Below are 25,145 nucleotides of genomic sequence, written 5' to 3' on the forward strand. Positions count from 1 at the left end.
CTTTACAATCTTTATTATATGTAATCTTCACATGTAGGTACTACCATTTTTTTGGTTTTTCAAACAGGGTATTGCTCTGTTGCCCAGGCTGGAGCACGGTGGCAAAAACATGGCTCACTGCAGCCTTTGACCTCCTGGGCTCAAGTAATCCTCCTGCCTCAGCCTCCTGAGTAGCTGGTACCACAAGCCCACACCACCACACCCAGCTAATTAATTTTTGTAGAGATGGGGCCTCACCATGTTACCCAGGCTGGTCTCCAACTCCTGGGCTCAAATGATCTTCTCTCTCCCACTCAGCCTCCCAAAGTGCTAGGATTACAGGCATAAGCCACCATACTTGGCCCTGTTTTGTTTTTTTTGTTTTTTTTTGTTTTTTTTGTTTTTTTTTTTTTTTTTTTTAGGCAAGATTGTTGCTTTTTCTCACAGGCTGGTGTGCAGTGGCATGATCTCAGCTCATTGCAACCTCCACCTCCCAGTTTCAAGTGATTTTTGTGCTGCAGCCTCCTTAGTAGCTAAGATTACAGGCATGCACCACCATGCCTGGCTGACTTTCGTATCTTCAGTAGAGATGCGGTGTTGCCATGTTGGCTAGGCTGGTCTCAGACTCCTGACCTCATGTCATCCACCTGCCTCGGACTCCCAAAGTGCTGGGATTACAGGTGTGAGCCACCGCCCCAGCATCATTTACTTTATCATGAGAGAGGTCCAAAAGTCACTGAAGAGAGATTTTTGGTGTGAAAATTACATATGAAAAAAGACTGATTCCAGTACATGAAATTAAATTCAGTATTTACATTAAGTGCCTTCAAATCTGGTAAAATGGTTTCTTTTGGCAGTTTACCTCATTATATTTTGAATGATTTGTCTATCATATGAAGTAACTCTTATAGTAACTCAGTCCTGGGCACAGCGGCTCAAGTGGGAGGGCTACTTAAGCAACTGAGTTTGAGACCAGCCTGGACAACATGGGGAGACCCCTTCTCTCCCAAAAAATAGCTGGGCATGGCAGCATACTGCTAAAGGAGACAGAGTTTTTTTTGTGGGTGATTAAATGTTCTGGAATTAGATAGCAGTGATGGTTGCACAACCTTGTGAATATACTAAGGTTTCCATTCAATCTATCATTCAATTGTACTCTCTAAAATGATGAATTCTATAGTATGTCAACTATATCTCTAAATAATAAAAACAACAGGAAACAGCTGGGCACAGTGGCTCATGCCTGTAATCCCAGCACTTTGGGAGGCCAAGGCGGGTGGATCACAAGGTCAGGACGAAACCCCGTCTCTACTGAAAATACAAAAATTATCTGGGCGTGGTGGTGCACTCCTGTAATCGCAGGTACTTGGGAGGCTGAGACAGGACAATCACTTGAACCCAGGAGATGGAGGTTGCAGCGAGCCGAGATCGCTCCACTGCACTCCAGCCTGGGCGGCAGAGCGAGACTCTATCTCAAAAAGAAAAAATTTTAAAAACAAACAAAAAGAAACCTAGTTCTATATTTTGTTTAAATTTCTTTTTTTAACCATCATGGAATATGTCCATGTAATTTGTTTAAATTTTGACATCAAATGCAATTGTGAGAATTTTTATGATTGAGAAAAATATAAGCAAGCTTTACAAAAATACATATCTTTTTTGACTTTTTTTTTTTTTTTCTCAGAGAGTCTCGCTCTGTCACCCAAGCTGGAGTGCAGTGGTGCGATCTCAGCTCACTGCAACCTCCACCTCCCGGATTCAAACAATTCTCCTGCCTCAGCCTCCTGAGTACCTAGGATTACAGGTGGGTGCCACCACGCCTGGCTAATTTTTGTATTTTTAATAGAGATGGGGTTTCACCATGTTGACCAGGCTGGTCTGAAACTCCTGACCTCAAGTGATCTGCCTGCCTCAGTCTCCCCAAGTGCTGGGATTACAGGAGTGAGCCACCGTGCCCGGCCTTTTTGACTTTTAAATTATCTTGATCCTTTCATAGTTCATAAGTGTGATAATTGGGTTTTCATGTTGATGTATGAGATGTACCTTTGGCACATTACTCTCCTCACATGACATTTAAATTTTTTTTTTTTATCTTGTGACAATTTAACTTTTTTGACATATAAAAACCGTATGTATTTATTTGTTTGAGATGGAGTTGCACTCTGTCACTCAGGCTGGAGTGCAGTGGCGTAATCTTGGCTCACTGCAACCTCCGCCTCCTGGGTTCAAGTGATTCTCCTGCCTCAGCCTCCCAAGTAGCTGTGATTACAGGCCTGCACCACCACACCTGGCTAATTTTTGCATTTTTAGTAGAAACGGGCTTTCACCATGTTGACCAGGTTGGTCTCGAACTCCTGACCTCAAGTGATCCACCACTTTGGCCGAGGATCGCTTGAGCTCGGGAGGTCGAGGCTGCAATGAGCCGAGATGGCGCCACTGCACTCTGGTGACAGAGCGGGACTCTGTCTCAAACAAAAAAGGTTGGGGGATCAAATGTCTTCTAGTGTTTAAGGATCTGCCTTCCTTCCCGCCCCCATGTTTGTCTTTCCTTGTTTGTCTTTATATAGATCAAGCAGGTTTTAAATTCGTAGTAGGAGCTTACCATTTACTTTTCCAGTGGGCGGGGGCGGAGGGGAATACACACACACACACACACACACACACACACACACACCCCATTTACTTTTCCAGTGGGCGGGGGCGGGGGGGAATACACACACACACACACACACACACACACACACACCCCCACCATTTACTTTTCCAGTGGGCGGGGGCGGGGGGGAATACACACACACACACACACACACACTCGAGTTAGAGACCAGCCTAAGCAACATGCCGAAACCCCGTCTCAACTAAATATACAACAAATAGCTGGGCGTGGTGGCGCACGCCTATAGTCCTAGCTACTGGGGAGGCTGAGGTGGGAGGATCGCTGGAGCCCAAGAAATCGAGGCTGCAGTGAGCCGAGGTCGCGCCGCTGCACTCCAGGCTGAGTGACAGGGCGAGGCTATGTCTCAAAACAAAACAAAACAAAAAAAAAAAGAAAGGAAATTATATAACACAGTGAAATGAAAGGATTGAGGGAGGCCGGGCGCGGTGGCTCAAGCCTGTAATCCCAGCACTTTGGGAGGCCGAGACGTGCGGATCACGAGGTCAGGAGATCAAGACCATCCTGGCTAACCCGGTGAAACCCCGTCTCTAGTAAAAAATACAAAAAAAAAGCCGGGCGAGGTGGCGGGCGTCTGTAGTCCCAGCTACTCGGGAGGCTGAGGCAGGAGAATGGCGTAAACCCGGGAGGCGGAGCTTGCAGTGAGCCAAGATCCGGCCACTGCACTCCAGCCTGGGCGACAGAGCAAGACTTCGTTTCAAAAAAAAAAAAAAAAAAGGATTGAGGGAAATTAAAATTACACGCCATAAAGGTAGGAGGGCGATAACCACTCGTACAAAACGTGCGAAGTTATTTCAAGCGGTCCTCCAGGCCACCGTGCTGTTCCGCTCCCAGAAGCCCCGGGCGGCGGAAGTCGTCACTCGAAGAAGGGAAGGGGCCCCACGCTGCGCACCCGCAAGTTTACTATGGCGATGAGCAGCGGCGGCAGTGGTGGCGGCGTCCCGGAGCAGGAGGATTCCGTGCTGTTCCGGCGCGGCACAGGCCAGGTGAGGTCGCAGCCAGCGCAGTCTCCCTACCGGCGCTCGCAGCACCCTTCTTCCGGCCCGACTTTCCTTCCACAGCCGCGGGACGGCGTCAAGTCAATCCGCTCACTGGAGTTGTCCGCGTTTTTTACGTCTTTTCTCACTCCGTTCCCTGCGAACCCCATCCGTAAGCTCCTTCCTCGAGCAGTTTGGGCTCCTTTATGGCGTTGAGTGGAGGCCCTGCCGCGACTTGGCAGTAACTTATTTTGTTCACCCGTCTTTGGCTGGTGTCGGGGAGGTGAGGGCATTAGGCCAGGGTGAAGCAGGGAAACCACTTAGGAGTCTGTTAAGATGATCCGGACTTTAGATCAAGATGTTATTAACAGAGTTAAAGTATTTGGATTGTGGATATATTTTGAAATCGGAGGCAACAGGTTTTTCAGATAGATTCGATAACGGAGGTTATCCTGAATAGTTGAAAAGATACAGTTGCTTTTTACTTAGATGCGAAAGAGCAGATTGCCAGTAGAGCAGATTTCTCAGGAGTTCAGTCTTGGGCATAGCATGGTGGGGGTGAATTTGACTGGAGTGAGTTGGAGAGTAGGAGAAGAGAAATCCAAGGCAACATTTGACCAGCCTGGGCAACATAGTGTGACTCCGAGTCCACAAAAATTAAAAACACAAAATTTACACAGGCGTTGTGGTTCGCGCCTGTGGTCCCAGCTACTTGGAAGGTTCAGGTCTTGGAAGGCTCAGGGAGGTTGAGGCTGCAGTGAGCTGTGATTGCGCCTCTGGGCGACAGAGCCAGACCCTGTCTTAAAATAAACAAAAACATCGGTAGACATATTTCAAGGAATTTTATTTAAAAAAAATTTTTTTTTTAAGAGACAAGGTCACTCCCTGTGGCCCAGGCTGGAGTGCAGTGGCGTGATCCTAGCTCATTGCAGCATCAATCTCTTGGCCTCAAGCGACCCTCCTGCTTTAGCCTTTGGAGTAGCTGGGACTAAAGGAGTGAGCCACCACGAAATTTTATTATAAATGGAGGGTAGAGAAATTGGGCAATAAATGGAGGGGAAAGTGAGGTAAGAGGAATTTTAATTGTGTGTGTGTGGTTTTGAGAGAGGGGGGTCTTGCTCTGTTGCCCAGGCTGCTGGGGTGCCAGTGGCGCAATCATGAATCACTACAGCCTTGACTCCTGGGCTCAAGCTATCCTCCCACCTTTGCCTCCCAAAGTGCTGGGATTACTGGTGTGAGCCACACTGCACTAAGATGGGAGCAACGTGTTTCAGCATGTTTGTGGATTGATGGGAAAGAAGAATGGGAAAGTTGATGTCGCAAAGAAGAGAATTGCTAGAGCAGTGTCCTAGAGTAGGTAAGAAGGGATAGATTTGGCCTTTGTTGGAAACATTAGCGGTTCTTTTGGTAACTAACAGCTATATAGTTACACATCTATGATCTATGTGAATGGGCAGATAGGATGGCAGGAGATTTTGAAAGTTCTCTTGATTCTTACTGTTCTCTTAGTGAAAGAAGCAAGGTTATCAGCTAGGAGCTAGGATGAGAGAGGAAAGAGAAGTTGGGAAGTAGATAGTTCTTTAGAAAAGTGGGCAAGGGTTGGACAGGGAAGTTTAGTGGAAATGTTGCTAGGCAACATAAAAGGCCTACTTGAGATTCGTGGTCATGAGTTGAAGGAGACCAGACAGCAAGATTGTGTGTATGAGGGCAGCCACAGAGTAAATGGAGAGGTGAAATTAATACGATTGTAGTTTTACCACGTGGATATGAAGAAGTGAGGGGGAGAAGTACAAAGGAGTTATCTTAACAATTGACCATGAAATTTAAGCTGGCTAAGAAAGGAAATGAGGATATTAAGACCCTAAGAGACAGTTTAAAAAGTGGGAGGATCGGCCGGGCATTGTGGCTCACTCCTGTAATCCCAGCACTTTGCGAGGCCCGGGGCGGGGGGGGGCAGATCACAAGGTCAGGAGTTCGAGACCAGCCAGGCCAATATGGTGAAACCCAGTCTCTACTAAAAATACAAAAATTAGCGGGCGTAGTGGCACATGTCTGTAATCCTAGCTACTCGGGAGACCGAGGCAGAAAAATTACTTGAACCTGGGAGGCAGAGGTTACAGAGAGCCGAGATCACGCCTTTGCACTCCAGCCTGGGCAACAAGAGCAAAACTCCATCTTAAAAAAAAAGATACAAAAATTAGCTGGGTGTGGTGGCACATGCCTGTGATCCCAGCTACTTGGGAGGCTGAGGCAGGAGAGCCACTTGAACACGGGAGGCGGTGGTTGGAGTGAGCTGACATCGCGCCACTGCACTCCAGCGTGGGTGACAGAGCAAGACTCCGTCTCGGGGGGAAAAAAAATTAACTGGACATGGTGGCAGGTGCCTGTAGTCCCAGCTACTAAGGAGGCTGAGGGAGGAAAATTGCTTGAACCTGGGATGTGGAGGTTGCAGTGAGCCGAGATCGCGCCACTGCACTCCAGCCTGGGTGACAGAACGAGATTGTCTCAAAAAAAAAAAAAAAAAAAAAAAAAGTGAGAGGATCAATGTATTGCCAGTCCTAGTGAAGTGGAATGTTTGTCCCCATTAAACCGCTAGTAGGAGTAAGTTGCAGAGCCTAGAAGGTGATGGTTGAGAGAGTGGGATTCTTGAAACTGCGTTTATGGAGAGGTTGTGGTTATTGGTTATAATAAATAAATACTGTTGAAGCGAGTGAGTAGCTGAGATTTGGGGATGTGTCAGTTCATTCTCATACTGCTACAAAGACATACCTGAGACCAGGTATTTATAAAGATAAGAGGTTTAGTCAGCTTACAGTTCTGCGGCCTGTACAGGCTTCTCTTGTGGAGGCCTAAGAAAACTTAACAGTCATGGCAGAAGGTGAAGGGGAAGCAAGCACAGTCTTCGTGTGACCAGCAGGAGAGAGAGAGAAGGGGAAAGTGCTACATACTTTAAAACAACCAGATCTTGTGAGAACTCTTAGCAGGAGACAGCACTAGGGGGATGGTGCTAAATCGTTGGAAATCACCCCCATGATCCAGTCGCCTCCTATCATGCCCACCTCCCACACTGGGGATCACAATTCAGCATGAGATTTGGGTAGGGACACAGAGCCAAACCACATCAGGGAATGTACAAGATTGTGGTGGATAGGAGTTTAGAACCCTGCAAATACAGGGTAGTTGAAGGGATCATTTACATGGATATTTAAATCACCAAAAATTATGGCAGTGTTGGAGAGAGAACTGCAATGTAAACATTAAGGAATGAGGAAGAGTGACTCAGGATGCTGTAGATGACTGCAGTAGGAAGTGATAATAGACTGTGAGTCTGGTGACAAGATTTTCCTTCTTACCCCGCCCCCCCAAACAGAGACTCTTTCTCTTGCCCAGATGGGAGTGCAGTGGCGCAATCATGGCTCACTACAACCTCCTCCCAGGCTCAAGTGATTCTCCCACTTCAGCCTCTCAAGTAGCTGGAACTACAGGCACTGACCACCATACCTGGCTACTTTTTGTCAGGATTTTCAAAGCTGGGAATTTTTAGAGGGGAATGGAGGAGAATAATCTGGAAGTGCAAGTAAGAAGCAGGGAAGATTTCTTTCCCACATCTCCAGTAGGTACCGTGATATGAAGAATGTGGAGGAGAAAAGAGGAAACATCTAACATTTGAGATGACTGCAGAGGAAAAGGCATCCTCGGGGAGTTGGATTTTACTTAGAGTGAGAAATGAAGGGATGATTCAGAGGTTAAAGAGTGGGATTTTGTTATTTACTCAAGGGAGCACAGTGGAACTTTCAGGAAGTGGTAGGAGAAGGTAGAAGATGGCAGGGTGTTGGGAATAATTTGAGAAATCTGAGCTGCTGGAAGTGACTGAGAATCAGATATAAAGGCGGTCCTGATGTTCTGTTCTGGCTGCCCTTGCCGTGTAATGAATCTGCCAAAACTTAGTGGCTTGAAACAACAAAGAACATTTTATTATTTCTCATCGTTTCTGTGGGTCAGGAATTTGTGAGGGCCTTGCTGGGCAGTTTTCGTGCAGCTGTCTCGTGGTTGTGCCTACATAGTTGCTAGAGCTTCAGTAGCTGGGGACTGAGCAACTAGGGATTGGCGGGCTATCTCTTTTTTTCAGGTAGTCTCATGAAGATTTCTTTATGTGGTTTCAATGTGTGGGCTGGTTTGGATTTCATTATAGCGTGGTGGCCTCAGTTGGATTGATGTTTTGTGATCCTTCTCATCCCTCCTTGTCCTGTCCCCAGACAACCACTGATCTACTTTCTGTCACCATAGATTAGCTTGCATTTTTAATAATTTTATAAGCATGGAATGATAAGTACCTTTTTTGTCATGTTTCTTTTACTTCGCATAGCTATTTTGATTTTCATCCATTTTATTGCTGAGTAGTGTTCCATTGCATTTATATACTATACTGTATCCATCGCTTAGTTGTGAACATTTGGGCTTTTTCCAGTTTGGGACTGTTAATAAGTAGAGCCACTGTGAATATTAGTGTATAAGACTTCGTATAGCCAAGGCTGGCAGATCACTTGAGCCCAGGAGTTCTGAGACCAGCCTGGGAAAAATGGTAAAGCCCCTGTCTTTTTATTTTAAAATCAAAAATTAAAAATTTTCTATAAAAAGAATTTTAGAAAGACTTTATATAGACGTATGCTTTCCTTTTTCTTGAGTAAATACTTAGGTCACAGGGTAGATGTATTTTTAAGTCTTTTAGGAGCTGTCAAACTCTTCTTCAAAGCGGTGGTTGCACCGTTTTACTTTTGAATGTAACAGAGTTTAATTGAGCAAAGAACAATTCAAAAGTTGGACAGCCCCCTCAACTAGAATAGGTTCAGAGCAGCTCCCCCATTTTGCATTTTGACCAGCAATGTATGAAAGTTCCATTTGCTCAGTGTCCCTGCAAACACTTGGTATGGTCAGTCTTTTTAATTTTAGGCATTATAATAGATGTAGTGGCGTCTTGTGATTTTAATTAGCGTTTCCTAATGACCAGTGCTGCTCTTGATCATTTCATGAGCTTATTTGCCATCCGTATATCTTCTTTGGTGAAGTGTCTGTTCAAATCATTTGGGTTTTTTTTTATTTTGGAGACAGTGTCTCACTCTGTCACCTAGGCTGTTGTGCAGTGGTGCAATCACACAGCCTACTGCAGCCTCCACCTCCTGCTCACAATCTTCTTGTCTCAGCCTTCTGAGTAGCTGAAATTACGAGCACGCACCACCATGCCTGGCTAATCTTTTTTTTCTTTTTTTTTTACACGGAGTCTCGCTCTGTTGCCCAGGCTGGAGTGCAGTGGCACAATCTCGGCTCACTGCAACCTCTGTCTCCCAGGTTCATGCCATTCTCCTGCCTCAGCCTTCCCAGTAGCTGGGACCACAGGCGCCCACCACCATGCCCGGCTAATTTTTTGTATTTTTAGTAGAGACGGGGTTTCACCGTGTTAGCCAGGAAGGTTTCCATCTGCTGACCTGCCTCTGCCTCCCAAAGTGCTGGGATTACAGGCGTGAGCCACCACGTCCGGCCAAACTGGCTAATTTTTAAAAAATTTTGTAGAAACGAGGTCTCGTTATGTTGCCTGGGCTTGTCGTGAACTCCTGGGCTCAAGCTATCCTTCCTGCCTCAGCCTCCCAAAGACTGGGATTGTAAGTATGAGCCACTGCACCTGGCCAACTTACTCATCTTTTAATTGAATTTTTTTGTTGTTGCGGTTTGAGAGTTCTTCGTATTTGCTGCGTACAATATCTTTATCAGATAGGTAACTTGCATGTATTTTCTCCCGGTTTACCACTTGGTTTTTCATTTTGTTAGCAACATCTTTTTAAGAACAGAAAATCTTAATTTTGCTGAAATCTAATTTTTCAGTTTTCTCTTTGATGGTTTTGAGAGAGGAGGTAAAAAGAGACTAGCTAGGCCGATAGACAAAGAGTCCTCGGTAGAACTTCCCTTCTAACAAAAAGCAGCCCAAGAAATCACTTCTGTTCCAACTAGGAGCAGCCTGGAAGATCGGGCTGTAAACATTGATAAAGAAGCAGTTCTGACACCGAGAGGGAGCTTCCTGGGTAATCAGCAAGCTTCACATATGTACAATGGGTCCCAGTAAACAACAGTGGACCTTAGTGAGCACATTCCTTTTTTTTTTTGGACATACTCAGATAAGGAAGCTGAAAGCGTGCATGTTGTGGGTTGTTGGGGATGCCTGCAGCTGCACGGAGAGAAAGGGGCACCTGGGACCAGGCATGTCCACCATGGAGGCTCCACCTCCCCTTATTTAGCACATGCACGATAGGAAAGAGATAAGCAATGTGGAGTAGCTCAGGCCAAGGACCTGCCTGCATAATAAAAGGTTGGGGTGGGGGCTGCCAGAGATTCACGCTCTATGCAGATGGCACACCTGGTCCTAACTGGTTTTTTGCTCCCTATGGAGATAAGATACCCCCTTTCCATTAGGTCATTTATAAAAATGCTTGCATTTCACCCTGGAATGGCAACCCTTTTCAGGACTCCTCTCTGCAGGAGAGAGCTATTCTCTTTTATTTGCCTATTAAATTTCTGCTCTAACCTCACACCCTTGGTGTGTCAGCGTCCTTGATGTCCTCGGTGTGAGACCAAGAACTTCGGGTGCCATCCTGGGCAACAAAGCCATTTCAGTTTGTTCTTTTGTTATAGGCAATCCGTGATCACAGATTTCTCTCTCTTTTTTTTTTTTTTAATACAGTTTAGAGTTTTAATTTTACACTTAGGTCTGTAATCCATTTTGAGGTAATTCTTATATATGGCTCAATGTAGGTGGAAATTTGGTTTGTTTTTGCATAAGGATTTCCAATAGTTTTGCCATCATTCCTTGAAACTACTATGCTTTCTCTGTTAAACCACATTTGTAACTTTAGTTAAAATCAATCATAAGGCCGGGCGCGGTGGCTCAAGCCTGTAATCCCAGCACTTTGGGAGGCCGAGACGGGCGGATCACGAGGTCAGGAGATCGAGACCATCCTGGCTAACACGGTGAAACCCCGTCTCTACTGAAAAATACAAAAAAAAAAAAAAACTAGCTGGGCGAGGTGGCGGGTGCCTGTAGTCCCAGCTACTCAGGAGGCTGAGGCAGGAGAATGGCGTGAACCCGGGAGGCAGAGCTTGCAGTGAGCCGAGATCCGGCCACTGCACTCCAGCCTGGGCGACAGCGCGAGACTCCGTCTCAAAAAAAAAAAATAAATAAATAAATCATAATATCACAGGGCTATTTCTGACTCTAAATTCTGTTACATTGTCTATTAGCCTATATTGATGTCAGTACTACACTTTTAATTACTATAGCTTCAGAGTATGTCTTGTAAACCAAAAATAAAATTATAGGCACCCCCCTGCACAACCAACTGAATGGACCCATCCTCTCATCCAAGGGCATTCCAAAATTAACCTGAAAAACTAGTTCAAGCCATGATGGAAGGGGGAGTTGGACATGTCTCATCACACCCTCCTCCCTTTTGGAATTACTGATACAACAGACTCTTAAAGTCTGATAAGAAACATTTACAACCTACCCTCTCTGAAGCCTGCTACCTGGTAGCTTCATCTGCATGATAAAACCTTTGTCTCCACAACCCCTTATGGTAACCCAAACATTCCTTTCTACTTGAAATTCTGTTGATTTCAAGTAGTGGCCAATTAGAAAATCTTTAAATCTTCCTATGAGGTAGAAACCTCCCTACCCCCACTTTGAGTTGTCCCGCCTTTCACGACAGAACTCATATACATCTTACATATATTGATTGGTGCTGCATGTCTCCCTAAAATGTATAAAACAAAGCTGTACCCCACCACCTTGGGGACATGTCATCAGGACCTCCTGAGGGCTGTGTCATAGGTGCGTCTTTAACCTTGGCAAAATAAACTTTCTAAATTGATTGAAACCTGTCTCAGATACTTTGGTTTACAATCCTAAAGTTAGGTAATGTAAATTGTCCAGCTTTGGTTTATTTGTGTCCTTAGTATTTCCATATAAATTTTAGAATCAGCTTTTCAATTTAATATACTACTTTTCTCTTAGATCCACAATTAAATATATTTGATGCTAACAATTCTGGTTTTTTGTTTTTTTGTTTTTTTGTTTTTCTGGACAGAGTTTCACTCTTGTTGCCCAGGCTGGAGTGCAGTGGCGCAATCTTGGCTCACCACAACCTCTACCTCCTAGGTTAAAGCAGTTCTCCTGCCTCAGCCTCCTGAGTAGCTGGGATTACAGGCATGCACCACCACGCTAATTTTGTATTTTTAGTAGAGATGGGGTTTCTCCATGTTCATCAGGCTGGTCTCGAACTCCTGACCTCAGGTGATCCACCCACCTCGGCCTCCCAAAGTGTAGAGATTACAGGCGTGAGCCACTGCGCCTGGCCAGTTCTGTTATTTTTAAAACCCAAGTTTCCCTGGTCAATCTTGGTTGGATGAAGCTTATTTTTAGTAGATTCCCCTGAAAGGCTAGGGAGTACAGTATTCTACATTTTAATCTTTTCTTAGTCTTGCTACTTCAAGCATATAAAATTCTTGGCTCATACTTTTTCCCCATAAATTTCTATGAGAAAGTCTAATGATAACTGATTTTTTTTATTTTGTAACTTAGTCTTTTTGCTTAGAGGCTCTAAGGATGGGAGGGGGTTCTTCCTCCCATTCCTAGGAATTTTTCTTTTTTTTTAAATTCCTGACCACTAGACCACCAGGGACATTGTTTTGTTTTTATTCTTCAGGGACCCCATGTGTACCTATGTTAAATAAATACTGTTTGCCAACTTATCAACCATTTTGCTTTTTATTTATTTTTGTTCCTTTGGTTCTTTTTCATGCCTTTGCTTTGGTGCTCCTTAGGTTTTCAGTCAGATATATTTGTCCTTGGGTACCTTGTAATCAGTATTACTTTTTCTTCTGTCAGTTTGTTTTCTGTTCGTTTTGAAATTACTTGTTTCCTGGTCTGGCAGTAACAGTTGAGATATGAGGAGTTTGAGTTACCATCTGTCTGTGTATCTTGCTTTAAGACTGCACTCTTCTATTGATATCACTGTTCTCTGATTCTGTGATTTCTTTATTTCTTCAGGACCACCCTTCATTTTCTACTGTTTGCTTCCTTTTTTTTTTTTTTTTTTTTTTTTTTTTTTTTTTTTTGAGATGGAGTCTCACTCTATCACTCAGACTGGAGTGCAGTGGTGTGATCTTGGCTCACTGCAACCTCTGCCTCCCGGGTTCCAGCAGTTCTCCTGCCTCAGCCTCCCAAGTAGCTGGGACTACAGGTGCACACCACCATGCCCAGCTAAGTTTTGTATTTTTAATAGAGATGGGGTTTTGCCGCATTGGCAGGCTGGTCTCAAACTCCAGACCTCGAGTAATCCACCCACCTCTGCATCCCAAAGTGCTGGGATTACAGTCATGAGCCGCCGTGCCCGGCCTCCCCCGCCTACCTCCCCCCCCTTTTTTTTTTCGAGACAGAGATTACAGGTGTGAGCCACTGGACCCCAGCCTGTTTTTATTCCTTTTACCACATCTCCAAGGAACATCTTCCCTTCCAAGTGGGAATGTAACCTTGAACAAGTCAGTTAATCTCTTTGTGATTACTTTTCTTATCTGCAAAGTGACTTAATGCTTTTAAGTACTTTTTTTTTTTTTTTAAAGACAGGGTCTCTGTCACCCTGGCTGGAGTGCAGTGGCATGATCTCTGATCTCCACTCCCTGCAATCTCCTCTTCCCTGGTTCAAGCAGTCCTGCCACCTTAGCCTTCTGAATAGCTGGGACTACAGATGTGAACCACCACGCCCAGCTAATTTTTGTACTTTTTGTAGAGATGGGGTTTTCCCATATTGCCCAGGTTGGAATTATAAGTACTTTTTATCATACAGCAAGATTGACAGTTTTATATTGGAACACATTTATCTCTATATAATAGAGATTAACAGGAAAATGACAAGGCTGGGTGCGGTGGCTCATGCCAATAATCCCAGCACTTTGGGAGGCTGAGGTGGGAGGATCACTTGAGGTCAGGAGTTTGAGACCAGTCTTGCCGAGATGATGAAAGCCCATGTCTACTAAAAATATAGAAATTAGCCCAGCTTGATGGTGGGAGCCTGTAATCCCAGCTACTTGAGAGACTGAGGCAGGAGAATCACTTGAACCTGGGCAGCAGAAGTTGCAGTGAGCTGAGATCATGCCACTGCACTCCAGCCTGGGTGGCAGAGCGAGACTCTTGTCTCAAGAGAAAGTGAACAAACAAACAAACAAAAAAAATAACAAACTTTTTTGGAATTCATTGGCTAATGCCGTACCAAATCCAAAATACTCTATAGTATACCAAATCCAACTCTACCTTATAGTATAAATTGGATTCTATTTGGACTTGTCTCACTGATCCCTCAAACAGTGTGTTTTATTTTTTATCGAAGTAAAAAAATTTGTCATTTTAGCCATTTTTAAGTATATAGTTCAGTAACATTAAGTATGTTCATGTTGTTGTGCAATAGATCTTCAGAACTTTTTCGTCTTACAGCCTGAAACTCTACCCATTAGCAAATCCCCATTTCTCCTTCCACTTAGCCCATGGTAATCATCATTCTTTCTAATTCTATAAATTTGACTATTTTAGTTACCTCACATAAGTAAATTCTTTTTTTTTTTTTTTTTGAGATAGTCTTGCTCTGTTGCCTAGGCTGGAGTGCAGTGGCACTATCTGGGCTCACTCTAAGCTCCGCCTCTTGGGTTCACACCATTCTCCTGCCTCAGCCTTCCAAATAGCTGGGACTACAGATGCCCACCACACACCCTGCTAATTTTTTGTATTTTTAGTAGAGACAGGGTTTCACCGTGTTAGCCAGGCCAGGGTGGTCTCGATCTCCTGACCTCGTGATCCACCCGCCTTAGTCTCCCAAAGTGCTGAGATTACAGGCATTAGCCACTGTGCCTGGCCTCACATAAGTAAATTCTTATAGTGTGTTTATTTTTGCTTCCATACCTTTTTTGTTGTCCTTGTTCATGTTCTTACTTGGAATGCGTTCTATTTTGTCTACCTGTACAAATCCTATTGGTTTTTTGGTTTTTTTCTTCCCCCCCCCCACAAAGTCTCAATTTGTTACCCAGGCTAGAGTGCAGCGGCACCATCTCCACTCACTGCATCCTTGACTTCCTGGGCTCAGGTGACCCTCTCGCCTCAGCCCTGCAGGTGGCTGGGACTACAGGCGTGTGCCACCATGCCCAGCTAAATTTGTTTTTTGTTTGCTTGTTTTTGAGACGGAGTCTCACTCTGTTGCCCAGGCTGGAGTGCAGTGGCACAATCTCGGCTCACTGCGATTTCTGCCGCCTGGGTTCAAGCGATTCTCCTGCCTCAGCCTCCTGAGCAGCTGGGATTACAGGTACCTGCCACCACGCCAGTTTATTTTTGTAGTTTTAGTAAAGATGAGGTTTCACCTTGTTGGCCATGCTGGTCTCGAACTCCTGACCTCGTGATCTGCCTGCCTCGACCTCCCAAAGTGCTGGAATTACAGGCGTGAGCCACCATACCCAGCCAAAATTTTTGTATTTTTAGTAGACACAAGGTTCTTACCCTGTTGCCTAGGCTGGTCTCGAACTCCTGAACTCAAGCAATTCACCTGCCTTGGCCTCCCAAAATGCTGGGATTACAAGCCACTGTGCCCAGCCTAAATCCTGTTGGTTTTTTTTGTTTTGTTTTGTTTTGTTCTGTTTGTTTTTTGAGACAGAGTCTCGCTATGTCTCTCAGGCTGGAGAGCAGTGGCGTGATCTTGGCAGACTACAACCTCCGCCTCCCAGGTTCAAGTGATTCTCATGCCTCAGCCTCCCAAGTACCTGGGATTACAGGCATGTGGTACCATGTCCAACTAATTTTTCTATTTTTAGTAGAGACAGGGTTTCACCATATTGGCCAGGCTGGTCTCGAACTCCTGACCTCGTGATCCACCCACCTCGGCCACCCAAAGTGCTGGGATTACAGGCGTGAGTGGTTTTTATTTCTTAGGTCGGATTCCTGCATATGATCTTTCAGTATACATTAGTTTCTTTCCTTTTTAATTAAAATACTGTTTATATTTCACATTTTGATGTTTGTTCAGATTGGTTTTATATTGTTTTTTGTTTCGTCTTGTGTGATCGTCTTAAATCCCTAGTTAGATCATAACTGAACAGTAACATGTTTCTATATATCTCTCAGTGACTTGCACAGTGCTAGTAGTGCTAAAAAAATATTTATTATTCTTATTTTGTCGTCGTCGTTGTTAGACAGGGTCTTGATCTGTCACCCAGGCTAGAGGGCAATGGGAAAATCATTGCTTACAGCAACCTCCAACAACTGGGCTCATGTAATTCTCCTGCCTCAGCCTCCCAATTAGCTGGGGTTACAGGCATGAGCCACCATGTCTAGACAAAAATATTTCTAGGTGCGGTGGCTCATGCGTGTAATTCCCACACTTGGGAAGCCGAGCGAGGCTGGAGAATGACTTGAGCCTAGGAGTTCAAGACCAGCTTGGCTAAGATGGCGAGACCCCATCTCTACAAAAAATTTTAAAAACTAGCCAGGCATGGTGGCATGCACCTATATTCCCAGCTACTCAGTGGGCTGAGGTGGAGGGTCGTTTGAACACAGGAATTTGAGGGGAGAAAAAAGGCAGAGAGAGAGAAGTGAAGAAAGAAAGGAGGGAGGGAGAGAAGAAAGAAACAAAATAAAGGAAAAGAAAGAAAACTGATACCAGGAAAGCAGGAAAGGGAAATGGAAGTAAAAAATAATAATAAAAATAAAATGAAAATTGGTTAGTCACTATTAACTATTTTGTATCCTTATAATCTGGAAACATAATTTCAAAAGAAAAAATATTCTTTGGATCATAGGTTCTGAGGTCAGAACAGCTTTCCCATAGTCTAGATGAAGTCAAGTTTTATCTGATCTTAATTGAAATAAGTGTAGCTGGCCTTGAACAAATCTACTCATGGTCTGTAGATAGGAATTAAATTGTAGGGGCATTCACTTTATGGCATTCATTCTTAGAACATTTACCTGTGTCCAGCTTTTGAAGTAAAGTCACAAAACCTCTAAGCAGGTTAAGTTTCCTGTGGCTTTATTTAGGATTTTAAATACTCATTTTCAGTGTAATTTGGTTATGTGTAGATTAAGATGACTGTTGGTACTAACATACATTTTCTGATTAAACCTATCTGAACATGAGTTGTTTTTATTTCTTACTCTTTCCAGAGTGATGATTCTGACATTTGGGATGATACAGCATTGATAAAAGCATATGATAAAGCTGTGGCTTCATTTAAGGTATGAAATGCTTACTTAGTTGTTTTCTTATTTTCTCTCGTTATTCATTTGGAAAGGAATTGATGACATACAGTAAAGTGTTAAAGTACATGTTACTCAGTTTTCGTTTTGAAGATTAGATGATAATATGAGTTAGTTAAATCAGGTGATATCTTCCTTTAGAAGTTGATAGCCTATATATGTCATCCTTTTTATGAAGGCAATTTAAATAAAATTTAAAATATTTATTCCTACCTGGGTATGGTGGCTCACTCCTGTAACCTCAGCACTTTGAGAAGCCAAGGCAGGTGGATCACCTGAGGTCAGGAGTTCGAGACCAGCCTGGCCAACATGGTGAAACCCCATCTTTAATAAAAATACAAAAATTAGCCAAGCGTGGTGGCACATGCCTGTAATCCCAGCTGCTTGGGACACTGAGGCAGGAGAATCACTTGAACCTGGGAGGCAGAGGTTGCAGTGAGCAAAGATCGTACCACTGCACTCCAGCCTGGGCGATAGAGTGAGACTTCATCTCAGAAAACAAACAAAAAGTGTATTCCTTTTAGTATTTTTACATTGTATCAAACTATAGAAGTCCTCTAATTGAGATTAATAGGAAAAGGACAACCTGAATTATAATTTTAAACATTTAACAAGCATTTAATAAAATAATGATGAAGATAAATAGCATTAGTACGGCAATTAATACTTGTAGCATGCTGACAGTACTCTATGTGCTTTGCATATATTAAATTAATCTAATCATCTCAAATTCTGTAAGTTGGGTATCAAGTCAAGTGTTCCTATTGGGTAGGAATATACAGTTCTTTTAGGAAGTGTAGTATGGTTCTGTGTCTCAAGACACTTATACAGTTGGCCAACATCAGCACCTTCTCCACTCTCTGAGATGTTTAATCTTACGGAGCACTAAATAAGGGTCATCAGTAGTCCAGGCTACCTTGAACAGAGCATATACTCATACGGTGTATAAAGAGTACCAAGCATACAGAGTTCATGTCTTTCTCATAGTTACTCTTGTAACGTGAGCTAAGGATCAGACCTCTATGTCACCTTTGTAACTGATTTCTAGATTTTTTTTTTTTTTTGAGATGGGGTCTTGCCGTGTCACCCAGGCTAGAGTGTGTAGTGGCATGATCATGCCTCATTGTAGCCTTCAACTCATGAGCCCAAACAATCCTCCTACCTCAGCTTCCTGAGTAGTTGGGACCACAGGTGTGTGCCATCACACCCAACTCACTTTTGTTTTCTATGTAGAGATGCAGTCTCACCCTGTTGCCCAGGCTGGCCTGGAACTCCTGAGCTTAAAAGATCCCTCCGCCTTGACCTCCCAAAGTGCTAGGATTACAGGCATGAGCCACTGCACCCGGCCTAATTTTTAAATGTGCTTTCCAGTATACACTGAAACTAGAAGTCAACTAAAGAAGAATTACCAAGAGAGTTCTATAAAATAGAGATTGAAATGGGGCTCAGTGTGGGGTGGGTTGGTTATATTTCGGGGAGAAGTAATCTGAGTAAAGGAGGAAAAGAACTGACGCGGGAAAACGATAGTTTTAGTAGTGAGTTTGAGTATGAATTAAGTTGAGATTGAGTTTGAATTAAGTTGAGGTTGAATATGAATTAAGTTGAGGTTGAGTTTGAGGTATGAATTAAGATGTGAAATTGATCATTGGAAATGTTAGATTGAGAACAGTCAGAGCTGGATTAAGAGCTTCATAAGTGTGTTTGCAGACTGTTGTAACTAAAGTAATAAGAATAGATGGCCTTGGCTGGGTGCGGTGGCTCATGCCTGTAATCCGAGCACTTTGGGAAGCCAAGGCGAGCAAACCACGAGGTCAGGAGTTCAAGACCAGCCTGGCCAATGTGGTGAAACCCCATCTTCACTAAAAATACAAAAATTAGCTGGGCATGGTGGTACACACCTGTAATCCCAGCTACTCAGGAGGCTGAGGCAGGGGAATCGCTTGAATCCGGGAGGCGGAGGTTGCAGTGAGCTGAGATCAGCGCGACTACACTCCAGGCTGGTGACAGAGTGAGACTCTGTGTTAAAAGAAAAAAAAAAGATGGCCTTAAGCAAGTAAAGAAGGATGGCCAGTTCTTATTGGGAATGCCTAAATCTAAGGTTTAATCAGAAGTAATGAAACCACTGGGCCCTACATTGCCATGACATCCAAGGGGCCATGAATATCAGGAAGAAAGATAATTAACAGGGTCTAATGTTACAGAGAGGTTGAGAGGAAGGAGATTTGATTAAAAGGGTCTTTAGAGCTGATAATCAGATGTATGATGCCTCTAAGAGCAGTTTTATAGTGTAGGGAGTGGTCAAAAGAGGAAATAGATGCTTTCTGAGGTGATGGAGCCTTGAGACTAGCTTATAGTGGTAACTGGGTTGTGTTGTGACTTTTATTCTATGCACCACCCTGTAACATGTACATTTTTATTCCTATTTTCATAGCATGCTCTGAAGAATGGTGACATTTGTGAAACTTCAGGTAAACCAAAAACCACACCTAAAAGAAAACCTGCTAAGAAGAATAAAAGCCAAAAGAAGAATACTGCAGCTCCCTTAAAACAGGTTATTTTAAAATGTTGAGATTTAACTTCAAAGGATGTCTTGTTAGTCCTTATTTAATAGTGTAAAATGTCTTTACCTTAAGTGATTAGTACAGTGTTTATGTTGACATATAATTACACAACTTCAAAAACAACTATTAAATTTTCTGTTATTTAGGAACATGCATGTTAGTCATGAAAGTATAAAGAATTAGATGGGAATGATAAATGCTAAAATCAGGACATGTGTTCCATTTGTGAGTGGAAGGCAGGGAAAAGGTGCCGTTTGGGAGGAGTACCCAAGAGCCGTAAGCTGAATTGGCAGTGTTTTACATCTTAAGCTGAGAGATAGATTTTTTTTCCCCTTTTTCTTCAAAAACCCTAAAACTATTAATTCCAAGGAACCCAGAAGTCTAGGTGGATTATTTCTGCTAGTAGTCCTGAAAGCTGAATATTTTGGTGTCTTTTGAGCCAACTTTAGTTTCATCATTACCAAGGGGAAGAGAGCTGACAGTTGACGAGCACTTGGTCTAGGCCAGTCCAGAGTGCTGGGCACCATATGCATTTTCTCTCCCTCCTGCTGTTCACCACAAATATGGGAGGTAGCTTATATTATAGCCATCTAATAAGATAGGGAAACTAAGACTCAAAGAGATTCAGAAACTTGTACATGATTATAAAAGCGAGAGTTGGAATTCAGATTTATGTATTTAGACCCCAAGCCTTTCTCATTACATTATTTTGCCTTCCAAGTGTCTACCCTCTATCCTTTGCCTCCACACTGATCAAAACAAGATGTTAGTTTGCCCTCTTCAAAAGAAATGTGTGCATGTATATATCTTTGATTTCTTTTGTAGTGGAAAGTTGGGGACAAATGTTCTGCCATTTGGTCAGAAGACGGTTGCATTTACCCAGCTACCATTGCTTCGGTTGATTTTAAGAGAGAAACCTGTGTTGTGGTTTACACTGGATATGGAAATAGAGAGGAGCAAAATCTGTCCGATCTACTTTCCCCAATCTCTGAAGTAGCTAATAATATAGAACAGAATGCTCAAGAGGTAAGGATACAAAAAAAAAATTCAATTTCTTGAAGCAGAGACTAGATGAGAAACTGTTAAACAGTATATATAGTTGTCAGTTTGATCCACTGAGGCATTAATTTTTTCTTAATGACACTCTTATAACAAAAACCTGCATATTTTTTCTTTTTAAAGAATGAAAATGAAAGCCAAGTTTCAACAGATGAAAGTGAGAACTCCAGGTCTCCTGGAAGTAAATCAGATAATATCAAGTCCAAATCTGCTCCATGGAACTCTTTTCTCCCTCCACCACCCCCCATGCCAGGGCCAAGACTTGGACCAGGAAAGGTAAACCTTGTATGAAAGGTTTTCCAGAAAATAGTTAATATCGGGACATATAACCTCTCTGTTAACTAATTTGTAGCTCTCCCATGAAATTTTTGTAGCTTAAATACACAAGAATTTTTTGAAAAGGAAATAAGGTGATGCAAAATAGTTAATTTTTAAAAAAAGTTAGACACTGCAGTGGATGCAACAATGCTTTATATGAAAGATTTATCTGGTTACTTTTGTGGAGTATTAGGTATTAGACTGATAATTAGTACACTTATATAAGTTAGAAAGTATAATAGTGGGCCAGATGCGGTGGCTCACACCTGTAATCCCAGCACTTTGGAAGGCCAAGGCGGGCGGATCACGAGGTCAGGAGTGGAGACCATCCTGGCTAACACAGTAAAACCCCATCTTTAGTAAAAATACAAAAAAATTAGCCAGGCATGGTGGCAGACACCTGTAGTCCCAGCTACTCGGGAGACTGAAGCAGGAGAATGGCGTTAACCTGGGAGGCAGAGCTTGCACTGAGTCAAGATCGTGCCACTGCACTCCAACCTGGGCGACAGAACGAGACTCCATCTCAAAAAAAAAAGTGTAATAATAATTTATCATTAGCTGGATGATACGCTGTTGTTTCCCATGTTACCTGTATAAGATATGTAAAATAAGAACACTTTATTTACATCTAATACAGATAAAATCCTGAGGCGCTCTCAGATTGTTTTGTAGAGTTCACATGTAAATATTGTTTTCATTTATGGTCCTTTTGGTTATAAGTAACAGAAATCAACTCTAAAAAGATTTTATTATAGGTTAGATTATGTCATGGAACCTAAGGGCTTGTCCCTTTCTAGTTCTTTTGTGTAAAGTAGTGATTCTTCCATGGAGGGGATGGTATTTAGGCAAATTTTGTGGTTTTTTTTGAGATGGAATTTTGCTCTGTTGCTCAGGCTGGAGTGCAGTGGCGCCATCTCGGCTCACTGCAACTTCCACCTCCTGGGTTCAAGCTGTTCTCCTGCCTTAGCCTCCTAAGTAGCTGAGATTAAAGGCACCCGCCACTGCACCCGGCTAATTTTGTATTTTTAGTAGAGACAGGGTTTCACCATGTTGGCCAGGCTGCTCTTGAACTCGTGACCTCAAGTGATCTCCCCACCTTGGCCTTCCAAAATGCTAGGATTACAGGCGCCCGGCCTAGGCACTCATTTTTAAAAATCAAGCATGACTCATCAAAAGTTTTAAGATTTTCCGTGATAATGTTCTTATTGAGGCTTACATTATATTATAGTTTCTTGACTCTAAAATGATGTATCCTCTTAGAATATATATATCATGCTTCATTGGTCTCAGGGGGCTGATTTTTATAAGGTGAGAGATTTGCTAGTTTTCACAGTATGTGCTTTAAGTTAGCATATATAGCTAAACAGGCTTTCATAAAAACATTATACAATTTAGTTAATGAAATTCGGGATATAGTCTTTTATGATTGAAATAATTTTGCTGAATAGACTGTCTTCTGATTTATTAGGTAATTACCACTCTTATTTTGTTTTACTTCCTTAATGTCTACATAGAAAGGAAATGAGAAAAATCCAGAGGTTGTCATTTGACTTATGAGTCGGTTTGACTTCAGGATTTGGTACATGAAATTTCACTTAATCTTTTTGATATGTATAATACAAATATTCTGGGTAATTATTTTTATCCTTTCGTTTTGAGTCCTTTTTATTCCTATCATATTGAAATTGGTAAGTTAATTTTCATTTGAAATATTCCTTATAGCCAGGTCTAAAATTCAATGGCCCACCACCGCCGCCGCCACCACCACCACCCCACTTACTATCATGCTGGATGCCTCCATTTCCTTCTGGACCACCAGTAAGTAAAAAAGAGTATAGATTAGATTTTGCTTTCATATACAATTTGATAATTAGCAGAATAGAGGATCGGAAAATGTCATTGTAGACCATCCCTTGGGCCAGATTCTAATGGGTAGAAATTTGAACTAAACCTCCAGGGTTTTTTGTTTGTTTTTAATGCCTTTCTGTTACCCAAATGCAGTGCTCTTGTAGTCCCAGCTCTAAGCTCTAGGTTGCCTGCTTCTTTCCTGGCAGAAGTTGGTATCTAGTCTATAGGGAAGTAGTTCCTGTTAGAAGGGATTTAATTATACCATATATAAGGGATTAGTGTTTGCCCTTCTAGGTATAGTTGGATGTTAGCTTCTGATGTAAACTGGATTTCTTTTTCTTTCTTTTTTTTTTTTTTTGAGGCAGAGTTTTGCCATTGTCGCCCAGGCTGGAGTGCAGTGGTGTGATCTCGGCTCACTGCAACCTCTGCCTCCTGGGTTCAATCAGTTCTGCCTCAACCTCCCGAGTAGCTGGGATTACAGGCGCCTGCCACCATGCCCGGCTAATTTTTGTATTATTAGTAGAAATGGGGTTTCACCATGTTGGCCAGACTGGTCTTGAACTCCTAACCTTAGGTGATCCACCCACCTTGGCCTCCCAAAGTGCTGGGATTACAGGCGTGATCTACCGCACCCAGCTGTAAACTGGATTTCTAATGTTAGATTTTTAGGTATTAACAATAGATACAAAGATACTTTTTGGCATACTGTGTATTGGGATGGGGTTAGGACAGATGTTCTACCCAAGATGTTTGCTTAAAATGGCCCTTGAAATGATATGTGAGCTGTGTGTGTGCGCGCGCACGTGTGTGTGTCTGTGTGTGTGTGTATTAAGAAAAAGCATGAAAGTATGCTTGACTTTTTTTTACTCATAGCTTCATAGTGGAACAGATATATAGTCTAAATCAAAATGTTTAAATTTTTATGTCACTGTCTTTTGATCCTTGTTAAATTTAATTTTGTTGGTATTTTGTTGTTATTAGTTGGCTTTCTCCAAATGCTAGCTATATTAAGAAATTTAAGGCCAGGTACAGTGGCTCATGCCTGTAATCCCAGCACTTTAGAAGGCCAAGGCAGGAGGATCACTTGAGCTCAGGAGTTTGAGACCAGTCGGGGCAGCATAGCAAGACCTCGTCTTTGTTTAGGGGAAAAAAAGAAATTTAAGTAGGAGATGATCTAAGCAAACATACAATTAATATCTAGCATTCACTGTATAATATAAATCTCCAGACTTTACTTTTTTGTTTACTGGATATAAGTAACATCTTTTTCTGTCTCCAGATAATTCCCCCACCACCTCCCATATGTCCAGATTCTCTTGATGATGCTGATGCTTTGGGAAGTATGTTAATTTCATGGTACATGAGTGGCTATCACACTGGCTATTATATGGTAAGTAATCACTCAGAATCTTTTCCTGACAATTTTTTTGTAGTTATGTGACTTTGTTTTGTAAATTTACAAAATACTACTTGCTTCTCTCTTTATATTACTAAAAAAAAAATAATAAAGTACAACTATCTGTCTGAAGCTTAAATTACTCTTGCATTGTCCCTAAGTATAATTGTAGTTAATTTTTAAAAGCTTTCATGCTGCTGTTAGATTATTTTGATTATACATTTTTGAATTGAAGTTATACTTTTTGTAAATAATGTTTTAATATCTGCTTTGATTTGAAATTGATTGTACGGGAATGGAAAAGATGGGATAATTTTTCATAAAAGAAGAATGAAATTCTTTTTTTTTTGAGACAGAGTCTTGCTCTGTCGCCCAGGCTGGAGTGCAGTGGTGCGATCTTGGCTCACTGCAAGCTCTGCCTCCCGGGTTCATGCCAGTCTCCTGCCTCAGCCTCCCAAGTAGCTGGGACTACAGGTGCCTGCCACCACACCCGGCTAATTTTTTGTATTTTTTAGTAGAGGCAGGGTTTCACCATGTTAGCCAGGATGGTCTCGATCTCCTGACCTCGTGATCCACCTGCCTCGGCCTCCCAAGAAAAATGAAATTCTTCTTATGCACAAAGATCTGGGGTAATATGTACCACATTGAACTTTGGGGAGTATGGCTTCAAACTTGTCACTTTATACATTAGTCTCCTACAGACATGTTCTATTGTATTTTAGTCAAAACATTTAAAATTATTTTTAGAAGGAAGCTCATGTGCCCTGCTAAAATTATGATGTGATATTATAGACACTTGAATTTTTAGTAAATTAATATAGAAGAAACAACTGACTTAAAGGTGTACGTTTTTAAATGTATCATCTGTGTGTGCCCCCTTTAATATTCTTATTTAAAAGTTAAGGCTGGGCATAGTGGCTCATGTCTATGATCCCAACACTTTATGAGGCGGAGGCAGGCAGATCACTTGAGATCAGGAGTTCAAGACCAGCCTGCCAGC

General features: G+C 42.5%; 1 protein-coding gene and 1 pseudogene across 2 annotated transcripts in view; both read left to right on the forward strand.

The window, feature by feature from the left end:
* The first annotated feature begins 1,963 nt into the window (after positions 1–1,963).
* LOC126957820 (uncharacterized) lies at positions 1,964–2,046 on the forward strand (annotated as a pseudogene).
* A 1,349-nt stretch (positions 2,047–3,395) lies between these two features.
* Positions 3,396–25,145, forward strand: part of LOC126956548 (survival motor neuron protein) — a 31,559-nt gene continuing 9,809 nt past the window's right edge. For both annotated transcript variants that reach the window (XM_050793591.1, XM_050793590.1), the window contains exons 1-7: positions 3,396–3,639; positions 16,871–16,942; positions 19,395–19,514; positions 20,350–20,550; positions 20,707–20,859; positions 22,624–22,719; positions 24,029–24,139. In XM_050793591.1, the coding sequence (XP_050649548.1) occupies positions 3,559–3,639; positions 16,871–16,942; positions 19,395–19,514; positions 20,350–20,550; positions 20,707–20,859; positions 22,624–22,719; positions 24,029–24,139 (834 nt within the window). In that variant the 5' untranslated portion in view covers positions 3,396–3,558. The remainder of the gene's footprint in view (positions 3,640–16,870; positions 16,943–19,394; positions 19,515–20,349; positions 20,551–20,706; positions 20,860–22,623; positions 22,720–24,028; positions 24,140–25,145) is intronic.

This window comes from Macaca thibetana, chromosome 6, assembly GCF_024542745.1.
Source record: "Macaca thibetana thibetana isolate TM-01 chromosome 6, ASM2454274v1, whole genome shotgun sequence".
NCBI lineage: Eukaryota > Metazoa > Chordata > Mammalia > Primates > Cercopithecidae > Macaca > Macaca thibetana.